This window comes from Anomaloglossus baeobatrachus, chromosome 4, assembly GCF_048569485.1.
Source record: "Anomaloglossus baeobatrachus isolate aAnoBae1 chromosome 4, aAnoBae1.hap1, whole genome shotgun sequence".
In the NCBI taxonomy this organism is placed as follows: domain Eukaryota; kingdom Metazoa; phylum Chordata; class Amphibia; order Anura; family Aromobatidae; genus Anomaloglossus; species Anomaloglossus baeobatrachus.
In genome coordinates, this window is record NC_134356.1 from 433354031 (window position 1) to 433375141 (window position 21111).

At 47.6% G+C, this 21111-nt stretch overlaps 1 protein-coding gene across 2 annotated transcripts in view; it reads left to right on the forward strand.

Annotated features, from left to right (window-relative positions):
- TMEM266 (transmembrane protein 266) overlaps positions 1 to 21111 on the forward strand; it is a 115084-nt gene that overhangs the window by 16559 nt on the left and 77414 nt on the right. For both annotated transcript variants that reach the window (XM_075345471.1, XM_075345472.1), the window contains exons 2-6: positions 2572 to 2667; positions 15722 to 15876; positions 17239 to 17312; positions 17561 to 17617; positions 17826 to 17964. In XM_075345471.1, coding sequence (XP_075201586.1) covers positions 2654 to 2667; positions 15722 to 15876; positions 17239 to 17312; positions 17561 to 17617; positions 17826 to 17964 — 439 coding nt within the window. In that variant the 5' untranslated portion in view covers positions 2572 to 2653. The remainder of the gene's footprint in view (positions 1 to 2571; positions 2668 to 15721; positions 15877 to 17238; positions 17313 to 17560; positions 17618 to 17825; positions 17965 to 21111) is intronic.

Genomic DNA, 21111 nt, shown 5'->3' on the forward strand with positions numbered 1-21111 from the left:
ACATTTTGCTATGACAACTTCCTGTTTTGATCTGTGTTTTACCTAGATGATCTTCTTCCAGTGCGCAATTTGGAACGCATTTGCGTTCCACATATTGAATTTATTGAAACAGCCGTGACTATTTCCGGGCAGTATATCTTACTTATACCATATTATTTATTATACAATTCTGGTATACCTAATGGGATTCTCAATATTATCTATTTGATCCACTATACATTTTGTTATGTTTTGTACATAAGAACCGTGGATGAATTGATTTACTTCCTGTTTCCTGGGTCACAGCCTGAGCAGGATATAAGAGCAAGCATACACCAGGGCACTTCAGGTATCACCCTCCTGCACTTTCTGCTACCCCAGGGAGACTCCTGCATTGACTTTCTACTCCCTGGCTGTCCCCTGATGAATCCCTGGCATCCTTTGGGAGGAAACGCGTCGAGCACTGTCTCTGGACACATTTTTTCAGATACTTTTTTTGATTCTCCATCTAATTGATGGGGGTCTTCTGTTTATTTCTAAATGGTGATGTTATTGTTTGATATGTGCAGGGCTAATTAGGGCTACAAAGGGTTTCCCGTCCGTGAATGAGGTTGCCACAACCCTAGGGTGTCATACCCTCCATTGCTAGGTGGGGAGAGATTTATTAGGGCTTATATGGGCCAGTCTGAATTTTTGAGATTTATTAGGGCCAGTCGGAATTTCCTCCCACCTAGCTTCTGTTATTACACATTCTGCACAATTTCTTTGTTTTTTTTTTTTCTGTGTTTATGGTCTTTGACCTTTTAATACCATTATTAAAAGTTATATTTTAATGGGGTTTTCTTTTTGGTAAAACTGTTTATATTTTGTCCCCACATTATCAGCTGTGGCCTGGTATTGTATAAGATCTCAGGAAGAGAATTGTGACTTGCACAAGTCTGGTTCATCCTTGGGTTCAATTTTCATATTCCTAAAGGTGCCTCATTCATCTGTACAAACAGTTCTACGCAAATACAAACAAGATGGAAATGTCTAGCCATCATACCACTCAGGAAGGCGATGGATTCTGTGTACCAGAGATGAAGGTGCTTTGGTTAGAACTTCTGAAGATGCTGGCGGCAGAAGGTAAGATGTGTCATTATCCACAGTGAAATCAGTATTGTATCAACATGGGTTGAAAGGCCACTCTACCAGGAAGAAGCTATTACTCCAAAATAAACATAAAAAAGCAATATTAATGTTTACAAATGCACACAGGAACAAAGGCCTTAATTTTTGGAGACATGTGCTGTGGTCTGACTAAACTAAAGTTGAATTGTCTGGCCATAATGACCATTGTTACGTTTGGAGGAAAAAAGGGAAAATCTTTGAAGCCTACGAACACCATCCCAACCGTGAAGCATGGAGGTGGCAGCATCATCTTGTGCGGTTGTTTGGTTGCAAGAGAGACTGGTGCACTTTACAAAATAGATGGCATCATGAGGAAAGAAGATTATGTGGCAATGCTAAAGAAAGATCTAAAGACATCAGCCAGGAACTTAAAGCTTGGACAGAAATGGGTCTTCCAAATGGACAATGACCCGAAGCATACTGCCAGACAGGTTACAAAGTGGCTTAAGGATAACAGAGTCATGTTTTGGAGTGGCCATCACAAAGTCCTGATCTCAGTCCTATTGAAAATTTATGGGCATAGCTGAAAAGGCCGGTGTGAGCAGCAACCTACAAAGATGGCTCAGTTACACCAGTTCTGTCAGGAGGAATGGGCCCAAATCCCTACCAACTCTTATGAGAAGCTTGTGGAAGGATTTCCAAACAGTTTGACCCAAGTCATACAGCTTAAGGGCAATGGTACCAAATACTAATGAAATGTATGTAAACTTTTGACTGCAGAAAGTAATAAAAATGCCTTAATCCATTCTATCTCTGTCTCATTATTCTGGCATTTGGCAAATATAAATAATTTTAGTTCCTAATTGACCTAAAACGGGAAAGGTTTATTCTGATTTCATGTCAGATAGTGAGAAAAAACATGCAGATGTGTCTTTATAGATAGTGTATGTAAACTGCGTGTTTCAGCTGTAGTATTAGCACTTGTTCAACTGAGAAAGTTTCTGCTACAATCAAGTAGAGAGGAATGAAAAGTCGGCTGGGAATGGTACCAGACTAGTCTGGTCTCTGCTTATGGTCCCTGAATGACTCTTTAGTGTCTGCTCTGGAGGGGAGATTCCCTATAGGACTGCTGGGAGTGCTCACTGGTTGTCTGAGACATAGGAGTATTTGTATACAGGTCTATGCTCTGCTGAAGATGATTCTAACCTTATGGTATCACCTCTAACATAATTATACTGTAATTATATCTTCCCTTCCCAGACTCCTGTCTATATGACAGTGAAATAAGGGTGGGCACTACATCAGGGTATTACGAAGTAGATTTGTATTAGGGTTGGCCCATCTTTGAGTGCTGAAGACTATCACGTTGAACTGTTTCATGAGGGAGATTGGACATTATTATTATTATTTATTCTGTACTTGCATTAGATCATTTTTATGTATTAAGCTCCTGGATATAATGTTGTACTTTATATTTTCTAGATGGATTCACAGGACACATTTTCTCTCATGTCTGGATGAATAACATCTGAAATATGAATGTGGGGTTTTTACACAAGTTGCCATGGCTAACCCACAGTAAGTATCAGTGGATGATTTCTGAGCATCGTCTTTGTGGGGCAGAATTTCTTGATGTCTTGCTAAATTTTCCTAAAATGGGGCTGAAAGCCCTTACTTATGAAGCGCTCACTGATATCCTAATCAGGCACGAATACTAAGATTCTTTATAGCAAGACATTATTTATTTTAATAGCACATGAATGGTACATAGGGATTAGAACTACTTTATAGTCATAGAATCTCAATAACAGAAATATACATCAACATTACCGTATGTTGTAGCACGCCTTTCTCATCGGAGGGACTCGATTAGTGAGAAGGAAACAACATGGCATCTGCATCACATGAACAGTGCGTCCACTTGAGCGTCCTGGAAACGTTCCCCAATCATTAAGCAAGTCCTTTATTTTTATAGGAAACTTTGTACGTCGTGTGCACTGAGTGGTGAATTGGTGACCAGCATGTGACAGCTGAGTCATGTTCATGTAACTTGACCACAAGCTGCTGTGGGCACCAGTAGCTTCCTGCACATTTTGCCAGCTGACCACTGGCCAACAACAATTTCCTGGCGATATTGCAATGAGCCGTAAATTTTACATGCCAGTTTCCTTACACATGTTTTAAGCTAACCACGAGTTTCCTGTAAGTGGAACTGTAAACGTTACTTCCTCATAATCGTGGTTTGTTCAAGATCTACTAACATGTATATTCTTCATCATGGTGAAATAGGTTCAACCAGAGGACACCTCTTTAATACTCAATTTTGGATGGATCAAATAATACCTGTGCTCACTATCTTTTGATTAGGATCCCTATCTAATCACACTCATTCTTCAGTCATATCACATTGGTATCACACTTGACCACTAGTTACAGTGGGTAACCTCCATGTAATCACATCAGTGTGTACTGCCACTAACAATAGTGGCTTCCTAAACCTGTCTTCTAATAGGCACAAGTGTCGCACACATCACTGTCATATTTATTAAAGATAAGTTCTAATAAGGAAACAAAGGCCTGTGCTGTAACAATAAAAAATAAATATAAAACATGGTTATTTAGAAATCCACGTTCCATTAACTAGAGCTGATCTTTAATTCCTGGCTGCAGGGGAATATAAGTGTGTATCAGCAGGCCTTAACTGGCTCATAGGAGAACAGGTGAATCCCCTGGTGTGCCCCTGTGCAGGAGTGTGACATGCACCATATAAGAGCAGGAGCTGGCTCATAGGAGAACAGGTTCATCTCCTGGTGTGCCCGTGTGCAGGAGTGGGCCATCCACCCTATAAGAGGAGGAGCTGGCACATAGGAGAACAGTAAATCCCCTGGTATGCTCCTGTGCAGGAGTGGGCTATGCACCCTATAAGAGCAGTAGATGGAACATAGGGGAACAGGTGAATCCACTGGTGTGCCCCTGTGCAGGAGTGAGCTATGCACCCTATAAGAGCAGTAGTTGGCACATAGGGGAATAGGTGAATCCCCTGGTGTGCCCCTGTGCAGCAGTGGGCCATCCACCCTATAAGAGCAGGAGCTGGCACATAGGAGAACAGGTGAATCACCTGGTGAGCCCCTGTGCAGGAGTGGGCCATGCACCCTATAAGAGCAGTAGCTGGCACAATACACTCGATTCACCGTGTAGAGATAAAGGCAGCATCTCCTCATTCATTTAATAAACAACCCAGTTTCTTATTATGTAGAAGTATAGGTACATTTGTGAATGCGGGTAATGTAAGATTTGCAAGTAGCTGAACAGTAAGCCCCCATGGTGAATGTTACTGGTGGGTCCTTGGCATCCCAGTCCGACACTGTGTATCAGTATGACCTTCGCTAGTATGAAGATTTGCAGATCCAAGTGTGAACACTGAGAGGTGAATGTGGCATCACTCTTTGCAAACGTTCTCCTATGTATTGCCATAACATATGAGGCTGCTATATTTTGGCAAATGATGTAAATAAAGATCTATTGATCATGCATTAATGTGTCTGTTATAGATAGGATTGTTTAAAACTCCAGGTGGTGTTAGTCATACAGTCATAGAATCATTAAAGAACTCCAATTATTGGGACATCTCTAAATAAGAGAATAAAGAGGCTTGGTTCCAGGACACATTTTACTCCTTCCCACTCCAATCTAGGCTGAAGTCCTCCCAGTGCTTATCTATCTAAATTGATCCTGTCAAGCAGATATGATTCATTTGGGAAATACCTGCATACTTATCAACATTGTTGTTGGTAAAATAGAGTCTTTTAAATTTCATCCCAGAAATACCCTAGTCTCTCCTGGGAACACCTGCTTTTGGGTAGGGTTGAAGTAAAATCTACCCCTTTGTGGCCAGAAAAGACCTAATTTTGTTTAGATTGTTTTTGAAAACTAAAGCCCGCTACACACGCTTCAATATATCTCACAATCCGTCGTTGGGGTCAAGTTGTAAGTGACGCACATCCGGCATCGTTTGTGAGGTATCTGCGTGTGACATCTACGTGCGATCAGGATTGAACGCAAAACCGTTGATCGCAAACACATCGTATCTTTGTCTAGAATTGAGCGTTTTGTTGCACGAACCTAGTCAATTGTAACGTGTGACATCCCTCATACGATTTTGGTGTCTGAGGCTATGTGCGCAGGTGTGCGCTCTGCACCGCAGCTAAAAAAAGGTCCGCTTCAGAGCGCAGCTGAAAAGCTGCGTTCTGAAGCGCCTCACAATGTCTGTCATTCACTCATCTCTGTCAGTCGGTCACTATCTCTGTCCCTCACTCTCTGTCCATGTCAGTCTATCCCCCTCTCTCATACTCACCGATCCCCGGCGCTGCACGGCGTTCACACTGCTCCGGCGGCTTTTACTGTTTTGAAAAAGCCGGCCGCCCATTAAACAATCTCGTATTCCCTGCTATCCCCGCCCACCGGCGCCTATGATTGGTTACAGTGAGACACGCCCCCACGCTGAGTGACAGCTGTCTCACACTGCACCCAATCACAGCAGCCGGTGGGCGGGTCTATACTGTGTAGTGAAATAAATAATTAAATAATTAAAAAAAAACGGCGTGCGGTCCCCCCCAATTTTAATACCAGCCAGATAAAGCCATACGACTGAAGGCTGGTATTCTCAGGATGGGGAGCTCCACGTTATGGGGAGCCCCCCAGCCTAACAATATCAGCCAACAGCCGCCCAGAATTGCCGCATACATTATATGCGACAGTTCTGGGACTGTACCCGGCTCTTCCCGATTTGCCCTGGTGCGTTGGCAAATCGGGGTAATAAGGAGTTATTGGCAGCCCATAGCTGCCAATAAGTCCTAGATTAATCATGTCAGGCGTCTCCCCGAGATACCTTCCATGATTAATCTGTAAATTACAGTAAATAAACACACACACCCGAAAAATCATTTATTAGAAATAAAAACACAAACATATACCCTGGTTAACCACTTTAATCAGCCCCAAAAAAGCCCTCCATGTCTGGCGTAATCCAGGATGCTCCAGCGTCGCTTCCAGCGCTGCTGCATGGAGGTGACCGGAGCTGCAGAATACACCGCCGCTCCTGTCACCTCCACACAGCAACTGAAGACAGCCGCGCGATCAGCTGAGCTGTCACTGAGGTTACCCGCTGTCACTGGATCCAGCGGTGGCCGCGGGTAACCTCAGTGACAGCTCAACTGATCGCGCTACTCACCTCAGTTGCTGCGTGGAGGTGAGAGGAGCGGCGGTGAGTAGCGCGATCAGTTGAGCTGTCACTGAGGTTACCCGCGGCCACCGCTGGATCCAGTGACAGCGGGTAACCTCAGTGACAGCTCAGCTGATCGCGCGGCTGTCTTCAGTTGCTGTGTGGAGGTGACAGGAGCGGCTGTGTCTGCTGCTTCTCCGGTCACCTCCATGCAGCAGCGCTGGAAGCGACGCTGGAGCATCCTGGATTACGCCGGACATGGAGGGCTTTTTTGGGGCTGATTAAAGTGGTTAACCAGGGTATATGTTTGTGTTTTTATTTCTAATAAATGATTTTTCAGGTGTGTGTGTTTAATTACTGTAATTTACAGATTAATCATGGAGGGTATCTCGGGGAGACGCCTGACATGATTAATCTAGGAGTTATTGGCAGCTATGGGCAGCCATTAACTCCTTATTACCCCGATTTGCCAACGCACCAGGGCAAATCGGGAAGAGCCGGGTACAGTCCCAGAACTGTCTCATCTAATGGATGCGGCAATTCTGGGCGGCTGTTGGCTGATATTGTTAGGGTGGGGGGCTCACCCATAACGTGGAGCTCCCCATCCTGAGAATACCAGCCTTCAGCCGTATGGCTTTATCTGGCTGGTTTTAAAATTGGGGGGGACCGCACGCCGTTTTTTTCAATTATTTAATTATTTATTTCACTGCACAGTATAGACACGCCCACTGGCTGCTGTGATTGGGTGCAGTGTGACACCTGTCACTCAGCGTGGGGGCGTGTCTCACTGTAACCAATCATAGGCGCCGGTGGGTGGGGAAAGCAGGGAATACGAGATTGTTTAATGGGCGGCCGGCTTTTTCAAAATAGTAAAAGCCGCCGGAGCAGTGTGAATGCCGTGCAGCGCCGGGGATCGGGGATTGGTGAGTATATGAGAGAGGGCTGCTCAATTCAGTTACTCAGGGGATTAGCGGTCACCGGTGAGTCCTTCACAGGTGACCGCTAATCAGGGCGTGAAACAGACAGAGCCGCAGCATGACAATGAAGTCGGGTGAAGTTCACCCGAGTTCATTCTGATCGTGTGGCTCTTTCTGTGTCTGCTGTCATCTGCCATTCAGCTCTGCTACATGGCTGTCTGTGTCTGCTGTCAGCGGCCATGTAGCAGAGCTGAATGGCAGATGACATAGTAAAAACGCATCCCTACACATTACACACGCTTGGCAAGTCAATAAATAAAAAAAAAAAAGGTGCCCAATGCATACGTCACAGAACACATGATCTAAAGGATCGCACATAAAATTGATCAATTTAACATAACTACTAACGCACGTGTGACAGCAAATGAACGACTTACGTGCAATCTCATAAGATCCCGTATGCAACCTGGGCGTGTCACATCGCAAATGCGATTGTACAACTAATTGCAACGTGTAAAGCTGGCTTAAGGCTGGTCCTGGCAGAGTTGGACTTTTGACAACTGTGTGTCTGTATTAGAGCCCAAAAGTATTTAAGCGTATTATATCCATATTAAAAGGAATCTGTCAGCAGGTTTTTGCTATGTAATCTTAGGACTGCATGCTGTAGGGGTTAAAACACAGAATTCAAGGATGTGTCACATGGCACCTCTGGTGCTATTGCTACCTAAACAGTGTTTTATCACTAGAACATTATCATTGCTGTGACTAGCTAGCTTGGGCTATGTTTTCCGACTCCATCCTGTGATTAGCACCTCACTCTGTATAGATATCGTACATAGCCTCTTGTGGGCAGGAGCAGCTTTTTCAGCTCTGCCTGCTAAATCTAAAAGGTTTGTGTCAGAATTGCTGCACCCAGTAAAATAAGTGCTGCTTCATTGGATTCAGGGTATCTTTGCCTACATCATGCTGCTCTAAGATGAGGTAGCAAGAACCTGCTGACAGATTCCCTTTACTGCGCACTGGTTGCTTGAATGGTCAGTTCAGCTACCTGCCCAAGTTAGAGGGGTTGGCCACTTTTACCTTTATTTTAACTGGCATGCTGGGGACATATTGTGGCAACCCTTTTAGAGGGGTTGTCAAATCTAAAACAACAAGTCTGCAGTCACTCGATTTGGCTGCAGACTTGTGAATTTTAGAGTCAGATATATAGTGTGCACACAATCTCAGTCTAGTGTAGTTTAGAGGTGCTAGTGTGGGGATGTGAAATCCCTGAAAACTAGTGTAGGTATAACACTGCACACTCTTTTTAAGAACGAATTGGCAAGAAGGCAAGTCAATTTGATGCAAAACAAACGTGGATTTTAATATAATAGCGACAATTGACGTTTTGGTCCTCCTGGACCTTGGTCACAATAAATCGCTAATTTGCATATGCATATGGAAAGCAGGGTCATAGGTTAGATTCCTGTTTGTCCTATAGATGTATGGTTAGCAGGATAGGACCTGGGTATTGTATGCAGTGTCCTACATAAGGTGATCTATGGGAAACAGCCAGATATAGCAGGAGCCTGGGATTATATGCATGCAAGTATATCATCGCATGTGAGGTTCTATATTGTTACTGCCAAGCGAACTTCATATTGGAGAATAAGTTAATAACATAAGTTGACACACAGAGCTGCTACCAGGTGAACCGGCAGATGCACACAGCAGGACCATTGGTGGACCTCCGCAATAGTGACATTATACTGTTTGTTAACTTCTGCTCCAATTGGAAGTTCGCTTGGCAGTAATAATATAGAACCTCACATGTGATGATATACTTGCATGCATATAATCCCAGGCTCCTGCTATATCTGGCTGTTTCCCATAAATCGCCTTATGTAGGACACTGGATACAATACCCAGGTCCTATCCTGCTGACCATACATCTATAGGACAAACAGAAATCTAACCTGTGACCCTGCTTTCCATATGCATATGCAAATTAGCGATTTATTGTGACCAAGGTCCAGGAGGACAGAAACGTCAATTGCTCAATTGTCGCTATTATATTAAAATCCACGTTTGTTTTGCATCAAATTGACTTGCCTTCTTGCCAATTCGTTCTGAAAAAGAGTGACCTGTGAATTTTCACATCGTGTGCACTATGCACTGTGAGGATTCTCTATTGTCCATGCTGGGAACTGTGGTCACATGACTGGGAGGATACATATCACATACTCGCGGCCATGTGACCACCATTCCGGCTCTGTCACCGAAGAATCCTTACAGTGCACAGTGCATGCGGTGTGAGGATTCACAAGTCTGCAGTCATATGGTAACTGCAGACTTGTCGTTTTAGACTTGACAACCCCTTTAAGCACCGCTGGGCCATCAGTTATAACATAAATCCGTCATGTATGTACGAACCCTACCATTTGTTTCCTGATCGATACCAGCTATTAGATACTGCTGTGTGCTTGAAGAAGACTTGGTACAACAGCAGTAATATAGCACATCTAACAATCTTGAAGGAAATTCGGAATTGCTATCCTGACATGCTAATTCATCCACTCACTTTTACAAATAACGATAGATGAATGGATATGCCTATATAGCCTTAAACAGGGAAGGATTGAAGATGAATTGTGTATAATAACTGGTATAATTGTAAAACTGCTTTTCTTTATCGTTCCTATGGGAGACCCAGACATTGGGTGTATAGCTTCTGCCTCCGGAGGACACACAAAGTACTACACTAAAAAGTGTAGCTCCTCCCTCTGAGCATATACACCCCCTGGTTAACCAGATCTAGCCAGTTCATTGCTTTGTGTTCAGGAGGCACACATCCACACATGCATTCTCATCTGATTTTTCATTTTTTGGAAAGTTTTTGAAGAAAAGCGGGTCCAAGTCTGGACTCCCGGCATGTCCCTTCTCACCCCACTGTGTCGGCGGTGCTGTTAAGGTTGATTTACAAGGCTGGAGCCTTATACATGCCGCGCTCCTTCACCATCCCTCGGGCTCTGGCTTGAAGTTGGAGCCAGCACGGTTCTCCATGCTTTGCAGGAGACCGGTCTCCATCCGCAGCCCTTCAGGATCCTGCTGGACGGAGCACTCATCCACCAGGGACATGTCGCCTGAGAACCGCGCCGATGGTGCCTGCGCGCCGGCCGCATCGCTTAAATTTAGGCCCCGGCTTTGCCGGAGGCCTACTTTCGTTTTCACTGCCCTCGCATGTCAATCATGCAGAGGGACAGTGCGGCTCCGCCCAGCGGCCGTTCGGTACAGGGGAGGGACACTCCTCTCTGAGTACATGTCCCCTCCCCTGTTAATCTCCTTTGCCCCCCAGATCCCGCTCTCAGAGCACGCCACGCCCCCTCTCCTCGCTCCGGCGCCATTTTCTCAGCGTTTTTCTCTGGATCAGCGCTGGCTGCAGCATCCCTGCTAAGCTGCTTGGGGGTCCGGGCTGTGGATCTGGAGGGCACACAAACGGTCTGGTAAGCCACAACCTCCGGTTGTGGACCTTCATATATACTCTCTGGGGGTCATTCTGGCTCAGAACCCCCACTTCAGCAGCATGTCTCACACAAGGAGCAAGGCTGTACTCAATATGCACTGCATGTAAGCTCGTACTGCCTGAACCGAGCACCTATCCACATTGTGATGCCTGCTCTAACATGGTGGTGCCTCAGCCTGGAGTCTCACCCCCAGTGGTCCCTCCGGCTGCTCCGGCTCCGGTGGCTGAACCCCCGGCTTGGGTAGATTCCTTCTCTAAGTCAATCTCCCAGTCTTTTGCCGACTCCATGGGACAGCTGTCCCGGACTCTGCTGAGCATGCATCAGCCCCCTTCACAGGGTGCCCCTGCTGCTAGGACTCGCTCGGCAGAGCTCACAGAGGATTCCTCATCTGGTCCCAGACCCCGTCCTCGTAAAAGGAGACGCAGGGTCCTCTCTCCTTCCTCGTCCCACGGCTCTGATTCACAAGCTGAGTCGCAGGACGAGGAGGATGCCTTTACTGGGGGCTCGGACGCTACCTCCATGTGCCCCATTGATCTGTCCGAATGTGACGCAGATGTTGGTGATTTGATTGCGTCCATTAATTCTGTACTGGACCTCCATCCGCCAGTATCAGAGGAGCAACCCTCTCTGGCAGAAAAGCACCAGTTTACCTTGCCTAAGAGGACAAAGAGTGTGTTCTTTAACCACTCCAGTTTTCAGGCTGCTGTGACCAAGCCCAGGGCCTGCCCTGACAAACGCTTCCCTAAGCGTGCTTCTGATGACCATTTTCCCTTTCCACCTGAGGTGGTCAAGGAGTGGGCTCATTCACCAAAGGTAGACCCTCTGGTGTCTAGACTCTCAGCCCGGACTGTTGTATCAGTGGCTGATGGCACCTCTCTTAAGGATTCCACTGACCGCCAGGTTGACCTTCCGGCCAAATCTGTATATGAGGCAGCTGGGGCCTCGTTCTCCCCATCTTTTGCAGCAGTGTGGGCTCTCAAGGCCATCTCTGCTTCTCTAGAGGAGATGCATTCCCTCACCAGGGAATCTATGCCCGAAATGGTTGCCTTAACTTCCCAAGCTTCAGCTTTTTCATCCTATGCCATGTCTGCCATGCTGGAGGCTTCTCACCGCACTGCGGTGGCTTTGGCTAATTCCCTCGCTATCCACAGGATCTTGTGGCTTCAAGAGTGGAAGGCAGATGCTTCTTCAAAGAAGTACCTGGCTGGACTCCCTTTTGCTGGATTCAGGCTATTCGGTGAACAACTGGATGAAATTATTAAGGAAGCTACTGGCGGGAAGAGTACTTCCATGCCACAAACCAAAACCAGGAAACCTGCCCAGGGTAGGAACCAGTCGAGGTTTCGTTCCTTTCGTTCCTCCAACTGGTCATCCTCTAAGCCCTCGGCCTCGTCCACTAACTCAGCCAAGGACCAAAAACCCAACTGGCGCACAAAGACGCGTCCACAAAAGTCAGCAGGAGCTGCTGCCACTAAGGCAGCCTCCTCTTGACTACCTGGCCGCGCCAGCAACGTCCTTAGTCGGTGGCAGGCTCTCCCACTTTGGCGACGTGTGGTTTCAACACGTCTCCGATCAGTGGGTGCGGGATATCATCTCCCACGGCTACAGGATAGACTTCTCTTCCAGCCCGCCAAACAGATTTTTCTGTCAACTCCCCCCTGCTCCAAGGCCGCCGCCTTCTCTCAGGCCGTGGCATCCTTGCAGGCCAACGGAGTAATTGTACCGGTTCCCGCCCGGGAACGGTTCAGAGGTTTCTTCTCAAATCTCTTCCTAGTCCCCAAAAAGGACGGTTCCTTCCGGCCCATCCTGGATCTCAAGCTTCTCAACAAGCATGTTCAGGTGCTGCATTTTCGCATGGAGTCTCTGCGATCAGTCATTGCCTCAATGACCCAAGGAGATTTCCTGGCATCCATCGACATCAGAGATGCCTATCTGCATGTGCCAATTGCAGTTTCACACCAGCGTTGGCTACGTTTTGCAATCGGAGAGGAACATTTCCAATTCGTGGCTCTTCCCTTCGGGTTAGCCACGGCCCCTCGAGTATTCACCAAGGTCATGGCAGCAGTGGTTGCAGTTCTGCACCTCTAGGGGGTGGCAGTGATTCCTTACCTGGACGACCTTCTAGTCAAGGCTTCACCCAGCGCAGACTGTCAGCGGAGTGTCTCGCTCACTCTCGCCACTCTAACCCAATTCGGGTGGCTTGTCAATCTGCCCAAATCCACTCTGACTCCGACCCAGAGGCTCACGTACCTAGGGATGCAGTTCGAGACTCTGCCGGCACTTGTGAAGCTGCCCTTAGTCATACAGCAGTCCCTCCATCTGGCGGTGCGCTCTCTGCTGAGACCCCACCATCATTCCATCAGGCACCTGATGCAGGTGCTGGGTCTGATGGTGGCGTCAATGGAGGCGGTTCCCTTTGTTCAGTTCCATCTGCGTCCTCTACAGCTGGACATTCTCCGCTGTTGGGACAAGCGGACTTCCTCCTTGCACAGGCTAGTGGCTCTGTCGCCACAGACCAAGGGCTCCCTTCAGTGGTGGCTTCGGCCCCTCTCTCTATCTCAGGGACGCTCCTTCCTGGTTCCGTCCTGGGTGATCCTCACCACAGATGCCAGTCTATCCGGCTGGGGAGCGGTATGTCTCCACCACCGAGCACAGGGCACTTGGACTCCGTCCGAGTCAGCCCTCTCGATCAATGTGCTGGAAACCAGAGCTGTGCTTCTGGCTCTCCTAGCCTTTCTCCACCTTTTGGCGGGCAAGCACATCCGAGTCCAGTCAGACAACGCGACAGAGGTTCCCTACATCAATCACCAAGGCGGGACACGCAGCCGCCTCGCAATGTTGGAGGTTCAACGCATCCTTCAATGGACGGAGGACTCCAAGTCCACCATATCCGCAGTCCACATCCCAGGCGTGGAAAACTGGGAAGCAGATTATCTCAGCCGTCAAACCATGGACAGTGGCAAGTGGTCCCTGCATCCGGCAGTGTTTCAATCAATCTGCCGCAAGTGGGGCACTCCGGAAGTGGATGTGATGGCATCCTGGCACAACAACAAGGTTCCGGTTTACGTGGCTCGCTCCCACGATCCCCAGGCCCTTGCAGCGGACGCTCTGGTTCAAGATTGGTCCCAGTTTCGTCTGTCCTACGTGTTTCCCCCTCTAGCTCTCTTGCCCAGAGTTCTGCGCAAGATCAGAATGGAGGGCCGTCGGGTCATCCTCATTGCACCGGACTGGCCCAGGCGAGCTTGGTACCCAGACCTGCTCCATCTGTCCGTAGAGGTGCCGTGGCATCTGCTGGACCGTCCAGACCTTCTCTCACAAGGTCCGTTTTTCCGCCAGAATTCTGCGGCTCTCAGATTGACGGCGTGGCTCTTGAGTCCTGGATCTTGACGGCTTCTGGTATTCCTCCTGAAGTCATCTCCACTATGACTCGGGCTCGGAAGTCTTCCTCAGCAAAAATCTATCACAGGACTTGGAGAATTTTCCTGTCCTGGTGTCGCTCTTCCGGCCATGCTCCTTGGCCTTTTTCCTTGCCGACCCTTCTGTCCTTTCTACAGTCCGGTCTGCAGCTAGGACTATCCCTCAATTCACTCAAGGGACAAGTCTCGGCTCTGTCAGTGCTGTTCCAGCGGCGTATCGCCCAGCTGGCTCAGGTGCGCACCTTCATGCAAGGTGCGTCTCACATCATTCCGCCTTACCGGCGGCCCTTGGATCCCTGGGACCTCAATCTGGTCCTCACAGCCTTGCGGAAACCCTCCTTTGAGCCTCTTAGGGAGGTTTCTTTGTCTCGTCTTTCACAGAAAGTGGTCTTTCTAGTGGCCATAACTTCCCTCAGGAGAGTCTCTGATTTGGCTGCGCTCTCTTCGGAGTCACCTTTTTTGGTGTTTCTTCAAGACAAGGTGGTTCTCCGTCCGACGCCGGATTTTCTCCCTAAGGTGGTTTCTCCTTTCCACCTTAACCAGGACATTTCACTGCCTTCCTTTTGTCCGGCTCCTGTTCATCGCTTTGAAAAAGCGTTGCATACTCTGGATCTGGTGCGGGCGCTCCGGATCTATGTGTCTCGCACCGCTGTTCTTAGGCGGTGCACTTCTCTTTTTGTGCTAACCACAGGTCGGCGTAAGGGTCTCTCGGCTTCTAAGCCGACCTTAGCTCGCTGGATTAGGTCGGCCATTTCCGATGCCTACCAGTGTACTCAGGTGCCTCCCCCGCCGGGGATCAAGGCACACTCGACCATAGCTGTCGGTGCCTCTTGGGCTTTCAGGCACCAGGCTACGGCTCAACAAGTCTGTCAGGCTGCCACTTGGACTAGCCTGCATACCTTTTCAAAGCACTACCAAGTGCAGATGCGAGCTTGGGCAGACGCATCCTTCAGGCGGCTGTCGCCCATTTGTGAACTTAGGCTCCGCCTACTTCTCAGTTTCTGTTTATTCCCACCCATGGACTGCTTTGAGACGTCCCAATGTCTGGGTCTCCCATAGGAACGATAAAGAAAAAGAGAATTTTGTTTACTTACCGTAAATTCTTTTTCTTATAGTTCCGTATTGGGAGACCCAGCACCCTCCCTGTTGCCTGTTTTCAGTTCTCGTTCCGCGTGTTATCACCGGCTGTTGTTGTAGACAGAGGCTCCGGTTGTTCCGGTTCTTGCTCTGTCTTTACTTGTGGGTGGCTATCCTCCTTCAGCTTTTGCACTAAACTGGCTAGATCTGGTTAACCAGGGGGTGTATATGCTCAGAGGGAGGAGCTACACTTTTTAGTGTAGTACTTTGTGTGTCCTCCGGAGGCAGAAGCTATACACCCAATGTCTGGGTCTCCCAATACGGAACTATAAGAAAAAGAATTTACGGTAAGTAAACAAAATTCTCTTTTTTCTAGGTAAAGTACATTGGTGGCTTAAATTTTAGGACACGTCCAAGAATCCATTCAGTCAATAGCCGAAGGGTGATACGCATTACTTCTTGACTTGGGATTTGCTTCTGTGTTTTGTTTTTTTTTAGGTCGAGCTGGCTGAAGCCATGTTGTGGCAAGAGGGCTACAGTGTGGCACGTATTTCTACTCAGTGCCGGAGTGAATAGCTTCCTGGTAGCCTGCGTGATCATAGTGGTAATTCTAATGACTATGGAGCTGCTGATAGACACAAAGCTACTTCAGTGTGAGTTACTCTAAAGTCAGTTTATTTATGTCACTTGTATTACGTGTTCTAGATGTATGACATTGCATTCTGGAGACCCTTTAATATACCCTCATCAATCAATACCTTGGTGTTGTGTACTGTCTTATAAAGCTAGACTGGACATATGATAACTGCTTTCACAATGAAAGGGAATCTGTCACCAGGTTTTTCCTACTCCATCTGAGAGCAGCATAATGTAGAGACAGAGACCCTGATTTTAGCACTTTATAAAGTGAACCTGTCGTGCAATATGCACCCAGAACCACGAGCAGTTCAGGATGCATATTTCTAGTCCCTGCCTAATTGTCCCTGTATCTACTAGTATAGATAAAGAGATCTTTAGAAAAAGTATTTCTAATGATCCTTTATGATATGATAATGAGGCCAGCGACTAGTCGTAAGGGCGTTATGTCCTGTGCTCATTCGCCCTGTTAGCATGTTAGCATGCCCACAGGGGCGTTCTCACAGACTATTCAATGCCCATTGCCTAGCATAATCGGTTGGGTTGTGACACGCGTACCTGTGACCACTGTCATCGGTACAGATGCCAGGCAAGTGCGCATGATCAGGAGTCCCAGCACTTCTGGTCATGCGCACTAGACCCCTCTGAATTCGAGACGTGTACACCCGGCATCATAGTGTGCATGACCAGAAGTGCTGGGACTTCTGATCTTGTACACTGCCTGGCGTCTGAAGCGATGACAGCAGACACAGGTACACGTGTCGTCACCAATGGTAATGGGCATGCTAACATGCTCAGAGGGCAGACTAGTCGGGGGAAATAACGCCCTTGCAACTAGTCCCTACGCTCATTAGCATATCATAAAGGATCTTTAGAAATACTTTTTCTATAGATCTCTTTATCTATGCTACTATATGCTGGGACAGTTAGGCAGGGATCATTTATATGCATCCAGAACTGCTTGTGGCTCTGGCTGCATATTGCACCTGACAGGTTCCCTTTAAACCATTTTTTTTTGTGGGGAAAATTACTTAATAATTTGTTTATATTATTGTATAAAATAAAATGCTTGTTTATGTTAACTTGAGTCCACAATCTACATAAAAAATGTTTTTTCGTTACAAGAAAGATTCTACTTTTTTGTGGAAACAGGGGCACTTTAGGCTGGGGCTTTCGATATTATTGCAGTTCACTCCAATTTAATAAAAGCCACAATTGAAATAATGGAGAGAAAACCCTACAAGATTGCATTATACTTTTGGAATGGGAATCTCATTGGCTGCTTTAAAATCCTTCAGAAAAGTTAGCAAAATTACACATTTGTGAACAGAGTTACCCAACCTGGTGATATCCGTTATTTGTTTCCTGGATTTTCTTAGTTTCCAGTGCATCGCAGTGTTCAGGGATCATCCACTGGATTAGTCTATCCATTCTCTCCCTGTTCTTTGTGGAGGTAAGCTTTACTTTTCATACTTACAATATTCGGCACAAGTGTTGTATCTTCTCTTTATAGTCCGCAGTATTTTGTCCCCACCTGCTGTTAGCCACATTCTCATATTGTCTCATCTGTTTAGCTTTAATCAGTGTAGCACAAATTAGAAAACATTCAAGAAGTTTCCCTGCAATTTGCAGTATCTTGAAGTCATGGATTTCCTGCAGATAAATTTTACATTTTCTTTGTTTTATTTGTTTTTTTATTAGACTGTGCTCAGGATCATTGTACTGGGTATCTGGGATTATATTGAAAACAAAGTTGAGGTGAATTTTCTCTTCCTTTTTATATTTTTTTTTTTTACCAATCAAATATCATGTTGTTATGAAAAAATGTGTGCTTAGTAAGTCCGCAGCCATGTACAGGCCTTTTCTCTTGGCTATATTCTAATCTCTTGGTACCAAATTAAGTAAAACAAAAAACACTTTTCTTTAATTTTTTTTTTCTGTTTAATGATATTTTTGTATCCAATAGGTATTGGATGGAGCAGTCATTATTCTCTCACTTGCTCCCATGGTAGCGTCTACAGTAGCCAATGGCCCTAGTAGTCCATGGGATGCCATCAGTCTCTTTATATCTTTGAGGATTTGGAGGGTGAAAAGAATTATTGATGGTAGGTGAACTCATATTTTGTCATTTCAAAACTACAGTTTGGTCCAGAAATATTTGGGCAGTGACATCAGTTTTGACATTTAGCTGTTTACCAAAACTTACTCAAGATACAGTTAATATGGGCTTGAAGTGCAGACTCAGCTTAAATTTGAGGTATTTACATCTTTATTGGAGTAAAGGCCCCATCACACACAGAGATTAATCTTTGGCAGATCTGTGGTTGCAGTGAAATCATGAACATATTGTTCCATTTGTACACCGCCACAAACCTGGCACTGATTGTCCACAATTTCACTGCAACCACAGATCTACCACAGATCTGCCACGGATTTATCTCTGTGTGGGACAGGGCCTTAAGGGTTTAGGAATTACAGCTCTAATATGTTATACAGTGTACAATATGTAGCTGCTAGTCATGGGTAGACCCAGACTGTAAATGTCTGGATCCGCGTGTGCTGGGCCCAACATGTTCAGGGAATTCTGGCTAATGATCCGGGTCCGGCACTCTGGAAATAAAAAAAAAAATAAAATAAAGGAAAAATAAAGAAAAAAATGAAGCAAGCGCTTCATACTTATCGTGGCTCCGCAGCGGCTGTAGCTGCTCCCACAGCCGCTCATTCATTTCTGCGGCCACTGATTTCCTTCATTGCATATGCACGGCTTCCCCCGCCCATCGACGTCTGAGATTGGTTGCAGTCAGATGTGCCCCCACCCTGAGTGACAGCTATCTGATGCTTCCAATGACAGACGCGGTCTGCTGGTCTATATTGTAGAGTAAAAATAAATAAATAAAATATCTTGGGTCCAACATTTTATGATACCAGCACAGATAAAGTATACGGCTCCAGGCTGCAGCCCCCAGCTGTGCACTTGTGTTGGTTGTGTATCAAAATAAAAGGGACATCGTGTGGCTTTTTTCTTTGTCGCTCCATTGGGAGACCCAGACAATTGGGTGTATAGCTTCTGCCTCCGGAGGCCACACAAAGTATTACACTTTAAAAAGTGTAACCCCTCCCCTCTGCCTATACACCCTCCCGTGCATCACGGGCTCCTCAGTTTTATGCTTTGTGTGGAAGGAGGCACACATCCACTCACATTCTCATTTTAGTTATATCAGTTGGAAGAAAAGTGGGCCCCCACGGGGCCCCCGGCATGTTCCCTTCTCACCCCACTACGTCGGCGGTGCTGTTAAGGTTGAGGTACCCATTGTGGGTACAAAGGCCGGAGCCTCATGCCGTCTCCTTCACCATCCCTTAGCGGCTCTGGGAGAAGTGGGATCCTGAGCGGTCGTCCAGTCACTGGGACCGTGCTCCCTCCGCAGCCCCTGTGGGAATCTGTCGGACAGGAGTGTATTTATCCTCAGGGACCGGGCCCTGCAACACTAAGGTACTCTGTATCCCCATGGGGGATGTGCATGGAGCGCCTTCATCCCGGACGCTGCAGCAGCTGCTTATTTGTGACGGCCGGCGGACTTCCGCGCCGACCGCGCCTGTTTGTCGGCCGCGGTCTTAAATTTAGTCCCCGGCTTCAATTGCGGCCTAGTAGCAAAACTCCCGCCCCCGGGCCTGTCTATCAGGGGTAAGGGCGGGACTGCCGACCTGACGTCGGATGTGAGGGCCGGAGCATCCTGTATGTTTCCTCCCCCCTCACTGATCACTGTGGGGACCCCAGATTCCCGCACTTTTCTAACGCCGCCCACGGCTCCACTCCTCCCCAGAGAGCTCCGGCAGCCATTTCTTTGGCATTCTGCCTGTGGAGGATTTCCTGGAAGAGCTCTGCAACGCTGGGAGACCTAAGGCAGGGAATCTGGAGGACACACACTCCGCTTTTTAGCGGTCGGTAAGCCACACCGGTCACCCGGTGCTGGTGCCCCCCAGGGTGCCGGAATAGATACTATATATATATTTATATATTTCTGTTCGGTCGGGCTGTATACACTCCCCATATACCCTCAGTGATCACTCTCCTAGGAGACAACAGCATGTCGTCCACAAGGAGCAAGGGTGCCAAGGCACAGGGTTATTTTGCGACCTGTACCTCTTGTGCGGCTAAGTTACCTGCGGGTTCCACCTACCCTCACTGTGAGCAATGCTCAACCCCCGCTTTGCTTGTTCAGCCGGAGCCTCGGTCACTAGTGGGCCCCTCGGTTCATGTAGAGCCCCTTCCTCCCCCTGTTCAGGCGGCAGGGACAGAGTTTACAGTTTTTGCTGAAAAACTCTCTGAGTCACTCTCACAATCCATGGCTCAGTCTATGGACAAATGGTCTGCCAAGCTGCTTGAGGCTTTGCAGTCCAGACCGGTCCTTACACAGGCCCCGGGCCCTGTTGGATCTGCGCCTCCAGGCCCCTCTCTGGCCGCGCCGCAGCACGTTCCCAGGGGGGGCCCTAGGTCTCACGTGGAGGACTCCGGCCCGGACCACAGTCCCAGACCAGCTAAGCGGGCCCGCTGGGAATCTTCCCCGACTTCTTCACGCTGCTCGGGTTCCCAGATTGAGGACTCTCTGGAGGACGAGGCGGATGTCGCAGCTCAGGGCTCTGACCCTGACGTTGCTCTCAATCTTGACACACCTGAAGGAGACGCCATAGTAAATGACCTTATCTCGTCCATCAACCAGGTGTTAGATCTGTCTCCCCCGCCTCCACCTTTAGAGGAGTCGGCTTCTCAGCAGGAGAAACACCAGTTTCGGTTCCCCAAACGTACACGGAGTGCGTTTTTCGATCACTCTAACTTCAGAGATGCTGTCCAGAAGCCCAGAGCGGTTCCGGACAAGCGCCTTACTAAGCGCCTTACTGACACACGTTACCCCTTCCCTTCTGATGTTGTTAAGGGTTGGGCTCAATGTCCCAAGGTGGATCCCCCAGTCTCTAGATTGGCGGCTAGATCTGTGGTATCGGTTGCAGATGGCTCATCGCTAAAGGATGCCACTGACAGGCAGATAGAGCTCCTGGTGAAATCCATCTATGAAGCCACGGGCGCGTCTTTTGCCCCGGCTTTTGCAGCCGTGTGGGCACTCCAAGCTATTTCAGCTTGTCTGGCTGAGATTAATGCGGTCACACGTAATTCTGCTCCGCAGGTTGCGTCTTTGACTTCTCAGGCGTCAGCTTTTTCTTCCTACGCCATGAACGCAGTTCTAGACTCTGCTAGCCGT